This window comes from Punica granatum, chromosome 4 (assembly GCF_007655135.1).
Source record: "Punica granatum isolate Tunisia-2019 chromosome 4, ASM765513v2, whole genome shotgun sequence".
Taxonomy (NCBI): domain Eukaryota; kingdom Viridiplantae; phylum Streptophyta; class Magnoliopsida; order Myrtales; family Lythraceae; genus Punica; species Punica granatum.
The window spans coordinates 29,245,345-29,256,573 of NC_045130.1; the positions used below are offsets into that span (position 1 = coordinate 29,245,345).

The following is an 11,229-nucleotide window of genomic DNA, read 5'->3' on the forward strand; positions in this document are numbered from 1 at the left end:
CACTGTGAAACCTGGCATTTTGCATATACAAGCATTTACATACACCCATACATAAACTTATATTAAGACCCAATTTATTTTAGGCATATGTGGGCTAATTAAATTAGTTTGGCCCAAATCCACCAAGCCCGCCCAATTATTTTCTCCTGAATATTCTCCACCGCCTCCTATTCATTTCCTTCATAATCGTTCTCTTTCTTTTCTTTTTATCTTCTTCGCTGGAACAAAACCACAGAACAGATGCAGAGAAGAGGAGGGAGCGTGCAGAACTTTCAGGGGCAGTGACGAGAAGCTCCGTGCATGTCCGCGAAAACCCGACTCCGCGGTCATCTTCTCCTCTCCTACCGCTTCCTCTGGGTACTTGTCATTTCTCTGTTCTTCTTTTTCTCCATCTCCGGTCGCAACAAATCAGCCGAGCAAAGATGAGAAAAATCAGATTTTAACCACAGCAAAATCCCTACGTTTTATTCTTGTTTCTGATCAGTTACTAGAATCCCTTGTTTTCCCTCTGTTTTAAGTTAATGTGGTTTTCTTTCTTTTGCTTTCCTTGTCCTGTTTTAGCTGGTGAAAATCGGAGAAGCAGAGGAAATAGAGAGAGAGAGAGAGAGAGAGAGAGAGAGAAAGAGAGGTATAGAGAGATAGAGAGAGGGAAATAAAGAGCTCGATCGAGAGTTGGGATGGAGCTCACCCGAAGGTGAGGAAGGGACTGGGACTTTGCTTCATCAATGTGGTGAATCTCGATCGATTGTTTTGTTCGTCTTCTGAATTTTAATTGGACTCTATATGATTCGAATTTCTCGTTGTGGGGAAAGTTTGATTTGTTGCGAGTTTAGCCATTGTGTCAGATGTAGGAAGCTGTGGGTTTTCGGTTTGGTTCTTTCATGGCTGTGCTATGGATGAATCGGGGTTAGCTGTTATCTGCTAGGTATTCAATGGATTAAAGATGGAGCAGGAAGTAGAAGTATAGTTGGTTGGTTGTTGCAGTTGATTTTTATGCTTGGAAGTCGAAATTTGCAGAGATTTTGCCAGTTAGAGGGGCAAGAAATGTTCTGCTTCTTAATTTTTATTATCTCTAAATAGATAGAATTAGTTAATTTACCAAATTGATGAAGTTAGAGCGATATACTGGTCAAGGTTTTGAGGGAAATCTAATAAGCAGGGAGTGTAACGAAGAGGCAGTAATGTTGATAGGAGAAACTTACTGGTTGTCTAAGAATTGTTTTCAACTGGATTTAGTTTTTTTATTGGAGATAATTAGTAGATCGCGTGTTTGAGTACCCATAGTTTGCAAGGGCAATTGAGCCTAACTAATCCTTTTCTTTTGAGACTAAGATGGAGTAGTTTGGCATGAGGAACTTATGGATTGAATGAATATATTATAACATTGATCTTGCTATGTTAAATCTAAATTGTTGGTGACGTTAAAAGCAAAAATTTTCCTTTGAGTTATTTGAGGTAATAAGCTATAAGGAAGTTCATGGATGATTTTTATTTTTATTTTATTTGTTTCACATTGATGGAGGAATAGAGGGATAATAAAGCTAGACCGGGTATGGAAGTGTTAATGCTGGTTTTTCTTTTGGAATGAAAAATCTAATATCACCAATATGTATACTAAAACTATGGTATTGTGTGTTATCTGATTTTTATGCTTATAATTAATAGGGCTTATGGAGACTGAGCTTTGCACCTCGAAGAATCGACCCAATGAAATATCTTTGAGTATGCAGTGAGTTCTTCATTCCATTGTGAAATGATATATATATATATATATGTATGTATGTATGTTATGTGAATACTCTGTTCCCTTGTGAAATCATGTGTTATAATTATATAAATTATTTAAGATAAATACAGTGATAGTTAGATTAAGGAATCGGTCTTGCTATGTTGTGTGGAAGGATCTGAGAAATATGGCCTTTTATGTTTCAACTTGACTTGGGATATGCAGTGTGATTGGATATGTAGATTGCGTAAGAAATAGATGATGATAATGTGATTCAATTGGAATATGATTGGGATTGTATTTGTGTATACGGAGATTGTGGTAACTTGGGAATAAGAATTTGGTGTGGGTATATGATATGAGGTGACATGGCTGCAGTTGATTGTGCTTGTGATTGTTGTTTGACTATAGCTATGGGACCGCTGGACCCAGCGGATTACAAAATGGGCCAGATCGGTTGCTGGACCCAGCGGAATACAAATAGGGCCTAATCGGCCGCTGAAACCGGCGGAATATAAATAGGGGCATGATCGGTCGCTGAACCTGGTGGAATATAAATTGGGGCATGATCAGCCGCTGGACTCCGGCGGAATATAAATAGGGGCCTGATCGGCCGCTAAGACCCGGCGGAATACAAATTGAGGTCAACTCTTACCGCCAGAGGTTAATAGGCGGCCCCCGCTTATGAGATATGGATATTGGGAGTTGAGAATAATATGAGCGAGAAGTGCGGGGTCACGGTACCGTCACAACTCTGTTGCGAGGGAATGCAACCCTATGGCTATATTGATTTGGTTGTGTTGTATATTGTTTGTTTGGTTGGATTGCTGTAAATGTGATGATTGCTACGATTATTTGAATTATTATGTGGAAGCCGTATTGTTTGCTAATTTGATTTAGTTAGGCTAAGAGTGCAAGATGATGTTGGGTTAATGGTTAATTCTAATAATAGTTTATATGGTTATAAGGGTAATTGATCGTTAATGAATGAACTTAGTAATCATTTGTACGTATTGTCTAATAGGTCCTGTTAGTGAATTAATTGATAGACTTGGTTATGCTACTACTATCTATATGAATATTTGGTTGTCTAAAATATATTATCACTTAATATTATTCATTTTACTTTGGAATTTAGTGCTCACTGAGATGCAGCTCACATCCTGCATACATTTTCCCAGATAAGCTTCCGATTGCGCGGAGGAATCACTTTTTGATATCGGGGATCAGCTTGGAGGACTAGGTAGGAACCTTAGTTATTTGATAGATATCCTTTTTGTATAGAATGGACTTGAGAATGTTACGACTTGAAAATTTTGTTTAGTTATATCACTGATGTGAGAGCGAAAAAGAAATCTTCGGAAAAGTGTATATACCTATTAGAGTTGATGGATTGGTTATATACTTTGGAAATTTATGAGAAGTAAGTTTTTATATGATAATGGATTCGATGAAATTTAGGAAAAGTTATATCGAAATTTCGGGTCGTGACAGACACAGAGAGTCAATCATCGTTAGCGACTAGAGTCGACGCTGCTGCTAGCCCCTGTATCACCAGATTCAATGCCGTTGACTGCACCATGAACGAACTGAGCAGCTCCGCTCACAATCCTACTCTGTGCCAGCATCCAAGTCAAATCTGAGCAGAAGTCGTGGTATGCCCCAGCCTACTAAAGCACCCAAGATAGCAAATCCTCTACTCGAGCGTGTCCTAACTATTGAGGAACGCCAATTTTCCCTCTAGGTTAGGTGGGAGGCTTACAATAACAAAGGAAAGAAAGACTTGACAACACCAAAAGAGGTAAGATGAGTATCTAAGTGAAGTTGGCTCGAGTTTTCTTGTTTCAAATTGAAAGCAAGATGAAGAGAAAGAAGATGAGAAGACTGAGTTCGAGGAATTCTGGGGAGGTGAATAATTACACAATCTAGGGAAGTGCCTTTTCCATCCCTACTTTTTCATTGTTCTGGTAGATTCGTGCTTATTTAAACATTGAAGACAATGTTTAGTTTAGGTTAAAAGGGATAAGCTTGATGAGAAGGTTGAGCCATGAATATTCATTAGCTATAGCTTGCTTTCCATGGCTTACAGAACTTTTCAGCCTCAGACAGGGAAGATAGTGACAAGTAGAGATGTTTACTTCCTTTAACATGATCAGTGGGACTGGATAGAAGAGTCTCAAGTCAAACATCAGGTGGTGTCCTTGGACCTTGATGAACTAGTGGATGATCATCCTGTCAAAAGGACAAGGTCACTCGCAGACTTATACTAGAGATGCATTGTTGCTATTTTTGAACCTGATGATATGAAGAAGCCAAAGCAAATCAAATATGGATGGGTGCAATGAAGGAGGTGATGGCCATGGTTGCAAAAAACCAAACTTGGGAGATAGTGGAGAAGCCTCAAGACAGGAAGGTGTTTGGAGTGAAATAGTTTTTCAGGACAAAACTCAATCCTCATGGCTCAGTGAACAAGTACAAAGGCATACTATACACAAGTCTGGACGGCGGACTTATCTGAGACCTTTAATTTGCTCAAATAGCCAGGCTGGACACAATCAGAATGCTCCTTGTATTGGCAGCACAGAAAGGGTGGAAGATCTACCAATTGGATGTGAAGCCTGCTTTCTTAAATGGTGTGCTTCAAGAAGAGATTTATGTTGAGCAGCCAAAAGGTTTTCATGTACCAAGATAGGAGGAGAAGTCTGCTAAAGAAGGCTCTCTAAGGACTGAAATAGGCTCCCAAAGCTTGGTACAACAAAATGATGAGCACTTGTTGAACTTAGGTTTCGAAGAAAGCTCGAGCGAATCAATAGTCTATGTCAAAGGGGTTGCTTTTAACATTGTGGTCATTTCTCTTTAATGTTGATGACTTGCTTATGACAAGAAGCATTGGGGTTCAAATTGAAGAATCCAAGCAGGAGATGGTGAAGATCTTTAAAATGAAAAATATTGGAGAAATGACTTATTTGCCCATAATGAAAAATCCAAGTCATGCAAGCTCATAATGAAGTCTTCATTTGCCCAAAAGAAGTATCTGAAGGAATTTCTCAGAAGGTTAGGCGTGACACCTTGTTTCCAGTAAGTATTTTATCCATATTCTTGAACCTTATGGCATCAAATCTAGCAAAGGTCAGAATCTCAAGTTGCATGGATATTCTGATGATAATATGAAGAGCACAACTGAATATTGCTTTACTTTTGAAACAACATGTTTTTGTTGGTGCTCAAAGAAATAAAAAGTTGTGGCACAATCAATTGTAGAAGCTGAATTTGTGGCTGCAACTACAGCAGTCGATCAAGCATGCACTTTGACCGAGCAAAATGACGCAAGATTTGCAGTTAAAGTAAGAAGAAAGCACTAATATATATGTAGACAATCAAGAAACCGTCGCTATACCCTAAAATCCCATGTTTCATGGAAGAACTAGGCACCTCAATGTCAAGCGTTACTTCTTGAGGGAGGTGCAGAACAATGGTGAAGTTAGTGTACTGCAAGACAGAAAAGCAAGTTGCATATATTTTCTCTAAGTTTTTCCACGTTAGAAAATTCGAGTTCCTTAGAGTGAAACTAGGAGTATGCAGCTCCTTATCTAGGAGGAGAATGTTGGATGTCTTCAGGCATTACTTGACAATTGGTTGTTTTCTAAGTGTATCTGGCTATTTTTTTGGTCAAGTATCGTTTGCTCTGTTTTGCTATCTTTGTGGTCAGGTTACTTTCTTTTTGTGCCATGAAAAGCTGAGTTTGGTTCAGCTGAGTCTCCTATAAATATTGCAGAGTTCAAGTTAATGAAAGTATCCTTTTAGCTTAGCGTTGTGTGCATACTGCTACTCGAAATGAGAGTTCTTCTTTCTTTTTCTCCGATGTCGATATTTTTGCTAGAAAGAAAAATCAAAGCGCTTGTTTGTTCATCCGAGACAGTTCTACATGCGCCTAAGAGTTATGGCCTCTTGATGGAAAATTTCAACAAATCTTTGCTTAAGAAATTGTGATGAATTAGAGAAGAACAAATTCGAGCAAGTTCTGATCATGAGTTCAGAAACTAAAGCACACAGTACTGGTGCTTGAAAAAGGACCTTTTGATCAACACATAGATCATCTTGATTTACTAGTACCACTTGAGTTTCATATCAATATCAATTCGAATTTGGTAATAGACAATTATTGTAGCTAAACTAGCAAAATGCAATGGAAATGATTTTTAATAAACCCTCGACATGATTCAGTCTATTGCTATTGCTGACATATTGGATGGGCAAGGATCAAATGGTTTCCTGTCAATAATGACCAGTTAATTCAGCATGGTTCAAAAGATAGTGACCTGTCAATTTTGAATTTCTAGAGATCTAAAAGAATCGAGAAAAAGACATTTTTTGTCCTATAAGTTTAGCCTTCGGTCAATTTTGATTCTCTATGTTTTAAAAGTGCCGAATTAGTCCTATACATTAGCTTCATTAGGCAATTTAGGTGTATTTCGTGACTTATAAGAGCAAAAATGTATTTCTTTTTCAAAACTTATAGGACCACATTTTAATTGAAAGCCAACTTATATGACCAAAAATGTCTCTTTCAGAACTCATAGGACTAAAATTGTCTTACGGAGCAAACGTATAGGACTAATTCGATACGTTTAAATCTTATAGGATCAAAATTAACTTAATACCAAACTTATAGAATCAAAAATATCTTTTTCCCTAAAAGAATTAATTTGGCTGCGAAGGACTTGTTGGTTATAGCCACTAAATTTATGACTCTCTTAATACTCAAAATCGATTCAACAAGGTACATCTTTCCCCTGAACATAGGAAAACTCAAAAGATTGTTCCCAACTCTACCGACCTTCCAATAGAGTTACAGTAATCTCCTTGGCAGTTTTCTCACTTCCATCCATTATGAAGTCTTTTCCATTAGGGATCCTTTCTAGATAAAACCCTGGTTCCTTGGGCTGAGGAAGTCTCATACTCTCACTGTCAAGCATCAGGAGCACAGAAGACATGGTCGGTCTATCTTCGGGACATCTTTGTACGCATAAGAGCCCAACTTGTATGCATCTCATAACTTCCGAAAGCGGGAAAGAATCCTCCATCCATTCATGTATCAGCTCATGTGCATTCCCTTCAACCCATAGATTCCACGTCTGCAATTTCCATATGTTAAAAGGAAATCCCATATGAGAGCATCTCTAAAATACGACTATCTTTTGGATAACAAGCTTACATGCCCGAGAAGGTTGAAATTGTGGTCAGGATGATGAAACTCTCTGTTCCTTTTGCCACAAACTATTTCGAGTACAAGCACTCCGAAGCTGAAGACATCTGACTTTATTGAGAATATCCCATCAACAACATACTCCGGTGACATGTAGCCGCTGCAATGCCATCGTGGAAAGAAAAGTATTTTCAGTTTTAGAGACTACAAAACAATTAATATGAATTTGAAGTATCCAGACCAGATGGTTTCATGAATCTTTTTGATGGCCTTACTATGTGCCAACTATTCTTTTGGTTTTCTCTAAGAACTGATCCTCCCCAAATGTCCTGGCCATGCCAAAATCCGATATTTTTGGGTTCATCTTGCTATCCAACAACACGTTGCTAGCTTTAAGGTCCCTATGGATAATCGTCAACCTTGAATCTTGATGAAGATAAAGAAGTCCTTTAGCCACTCCAATAATGATGTTAAATTTCGTCCTCCACAATAGATAACTTCCTCCAGTTGTGCCTGCTGAAACATTTCCATGAGTTCAATTGATAATGACATGTTGCTTGTAAAATGTCCAGATAGAATGGCACTAACTGAATACAAACGAATCCAGGCTTCCGTTGGGCATGTACTCGTACACTAACATCCTCTCTTGTCCTTCTATGCAACATCCCAAAAGTTTTACGAGGTTTCGGTGCTGAAGTTTTGCAATCAGCACTACCTCATTCTTGAACTCATTGAGGCCTTGCCTAGAAGTCTCCGACAGTCTCTTGACGGCAATTTCTTGCCCATTTTGGAGCTGACCCTTTAAATTATTATTAGAGCATTGATGTCAAACTGTAAATACATGATGTAGATAAAAATATTGATTGCATTACGTTTTAGGGAAGGATAGATGATGACCTTGTAAACAGGACCGAAGCCTCCCTGCCCTATCTTGTTGAAATGGGAAAAATTGTTAGTTGCTCGTGAAATCATGGCCACACCAAACATGGGTAATTCAAATTTCTCCTCTTCCCCAGCATGATCATCAAGCCTTACCCCTGTCAAAAAATAAAAGCATGCAATATTGATCGTTCGATTTTTGAAGCTGAGTACAAACACCTTTCATCAATGGGACAATTCTATCAGATTGCTTAAAGAAGCCAGAGCGAAGGGAAGACTGAGGTACCTTGGCCTCTTCTTCTTCTCCAAGAAGCCCATAAACAGAATATTGTAGAAGAGATTGATAGAATCACAGCCGCAGCAACAACGACCCCCTTCCACCTTTTGGAATTTCCTTCTGTTATTACAATTTGTTAGGCAGGAGAAAGGAGTCAATAAACTTGAAGATATTGTGGGAATTTCACGGGGATAATTTTTCACAAGTGAATGAATTGCATTATATGTTACCTAGCTCTGATGCCACAACGCGGACGAAAAGTTCTCTAGCCTCGTATTCACTATAACTTATCCTTATGTCAAGAAGATCTCCGAACCAAAACCCGCAGCCTTTTTTGTCTCTGCTTTCAAATATATGTGCATAGGCAGTGCAGGTGCAATTTCTCAGGCACATGTTCTCACATTCCTTCAGGGTCATGCTAGTATTCATCTCAAACAACACCAAATCAGGCAACTTCACCCGCTTCACCCGTTTAAAACCTTCAGGACCCGAACAATTAAATGGGCTTTTTGTTGTGCACCCACCCGAGTACCATGGGTCAAGCTTGTCTGGGCCTTCAGCTGACTTGGACACATAGCCCGGAAGGCATTCGCATATCCGGACAGCATTCACAATGACACACACTGCGTTAGGACCGCATTTCGCATACTCATCACATGAATCACTTGGTGACTCAATTAAGAGCGTCCAATCAAGCGTTTGGGTATTCCATTTGTAATGTTGGAGCTTGCCCGTGCAATTTATGAGAAACCTTAGCAAACTGTTTTGGTCATGGAGATCATATGAGAAGTATGCTTGCTGAGAACCATATACGAATATCGAGGTGATTACTGAATCAAAAGATGTGTGGGTGCTGCCGAAACGAGGATGGGACCTAAACCTGTTAAAATGTTGACACAGGAATAGGAGGGAGGCATTAACACAGATATTGCAAGAACACTGCTTTTATCACACAAATGGTATAGGATGAATGTCACTGCATTTAATCCTCTTTTTGCAACATTTATATTGTTAATAGCAATCGATTTTGCTCTTCGATCATACCGTGCACATGACCATCATTGGCCTCCCAGTCTATGCTTGATGGGTATGTGCACTTGTGAATTTATTCTACAAGCAGCACATCTAACACGGTAAATTTGTAGTAGTCAGCGGTTGGCTTTCAAAACTTTTCATTAGGAGCACCAGAATAATTGGAAAAAGGGTCACCTAGTAATCCTCATCTGTGTCATGATATACATCGATATTCAAGACAAGATAAGTACTTAGATCAGTCGCAGTTGTCTTTTAAAATATAAATGCGAAAAAATGATAGGTAGGAAGAAAGCAATTCTAAAAGATGTGCCACAACAATGTCAATACTTACGGGGAAAAAAATTACGATGACATCAGCAAATAAGTCCCAAGAATACCTTGTGATTTTGTCCTCAAGAAGCTTCAGTTGCGGAAATCCACGGGGATCCATTCTGTAAGAGAAGTGCCCCGGAAAAGGATCCTCTGCACTCTTCCATGACGTAAGTTGCCACTCCATTCCATCCTTAAAGTCCCAGCCAAGTTTCATTCCAGCCAACATTGTATCGGTAGGATCGTCGAAACTCTGCCAGAGATAACTTTCCGAGTTATCGTATTTCAAAACCAAGTTTCCTGAATCAAGGAGCTTTGTGGTTGTGCTCCTCGAAGATAGACTCCGTGGATTCGATGACCAATATGCTCGTCCAGAGTTGTCTTGGATAACAAGAGTCCCATGCTCGATCTTCAAAAGACCCAGGGAGCCATTGATGGGTTTATTTCTATTTGCAACCCAAACAATCGTTTTACTTGGGATGTTATAAAACCAAATCCCAAGATAACGGTTGCTCGAGTTGTCTGTACTAAAGAACCCCAGCTGGAACTTTCCTCTGGCGGAGATTAACGTCTCGCCCTCACTCATGGATTGGGATTGATTCAGTGAATCCATGCACACACACAAACCAAGCATCAACAATAATGCTAGAAGTGACCAGAATACAGTGGAAGACACAAGAAATCTCATTTGAGCTTCAAGACTGATCTGAACTCCCCGCAAGTTGCCTAAGTTAATGATTGTGTAGTGCTGAATAAAACCGGGCATCCCATCTCAAGTCTTATATATGGCCGTGTTGAAATGTCATCTAACGAAGAAGATGCCATTATGTTTGCAGCTTCCAAGTTGAAATTTCTACGAAATCTACATTTATCAGTCATTGAACGACCTGTCAAATTCGTTTTTTTTGTTTGGGTTACAATGGATGCCCATTAGTCTAATGCAATGAAATAAAACTCCTAAATAACTAATAAAGAGAAAAGGTAGTTCTACAACGAATATCGAAAGTGAAATCTCTTAGTAAACAAACAAATCTGTGCGTCACTGCACTACATCCTCTATGATATGAATCGTCAATTTCGAGAGGATGGACGTCCAAAAAAAAAAAAACCTAATACCTAACCTGGCAGGAAAGGTTCATGTTGACAATTGACTTGTTGTTAGCAGTTAAATAATAAAAAATTGGCCTTGGAAGTGTGTGGCTGCAACCTCAGGGGATGTCGCTTTAATTATTTATCACTTTGAAGAGATATACATTTCTAATTTTATAAAACTATATTTACTTTTAGGGGGGTTTACAGTGAAGAGATATTACTATATATCATGAAGATATTAGTATATATGTAGGGTTGTATAACAAATCAGCTCTTATGGACCTTGCTAAAAAATTCACCTATTATTAAATGAAATTTTCTCAAATATTCAAAATAATTTCTTATTTTTATTATTTTTTTCCCGAAAGTGTTCTTGTTAAAATTGAAAGGGGAAAATGCATCTTAATTTTGACTATTACTCACCTGATGTGATAAATGCGGTCGCCTACGATGCTCCCTCCCCTCAAGAATGATATTAGAAGTCTTAGGTTTAGATATCAATTTTAAGGGGGTGGGGGTCTCGCCTACAGTGAATACCCTCGCCCTAGATAGCTGAAGGTCTACCGGTGAGTCAAATGTAGTACCAACAATCGTTTCCTTTTAAAAAAGAATTCTTAAATTTTAGAAAATATTATCGATTTAACGAAAATTAAATCGATAAGACGTAAATGGACAAACTGTGACACTTTCAGAATGAAATTGAAA

At 38.6% G+C, this 11,229-nt stretch overlaps 1 protein-coding gene and 1 long non-coding RNA gene across 6 annotated transcripts; one reads left to right on the forward strand and one right to left on the reverse strand.

Moving 5' to 3' along the window:
- Positions 1-203: 203 nt before the first annotated feature.
- LOC116202798 lies at positions 204-3,168 on the forward strand. Its single transcript, XR_004156156.1, has 3 exons — positions 204-357; positions 1,666-1,729; positions 2,908-3,168. It is a non-coding gene; the product is annotated as an uncharacterized LOC116202798 (long non-coding RNA).
- A 3,207-nt stretch (positions 3,169-6,375) lies between these two features.
- LOC116203190 (G-type lectin S-receptor-like serine/threonine-protein kinase SD1-1) lies at positions 6,376-10,239 on the reverse strand. 5 transcript variants are annotated; one of them, XM_031534857.1, is made up of 8 exons: positions 9,501-10,239; positions 8,319-8,968; positions 8,098-8,208; positions 7,830-7,969; positions 7,521-7,725; positions 7,208-7,448; positions 6,942-7,092; positions 6,376-6,861 (listed from the first exon to the last, which is right to left on the reverse strand). In XM_031534857.1, the coding sequence occupies exons 1-8, from the start codon at positions 10,196-10,198 to the stop codon at positions 6,556-6,558; spliced, it is 2,502 nt and encodes an 833-aa protein (XP_031390717.1). In that variant the 5' UTR covers positions 10,199-10,239; the 3' UTR covers positions 6,376-6,555. The 5 variants fall into 5 exon arrangements, with proteins under 5 accessions (XP_031390717.1, XP_031390718.1, XP_031390713.1 ...); XM_031534858.1 differs by having other exon boundaries at positions 7,208-7,445; positions 9,501-10,238; XM_031534853.1 differs by having other exon boundaries at positions 7,521-7,731; positions 9,501-10,238.
- Between the last annotated feature and the right edge of the window lie 990 nt (positions 10,240-11,229).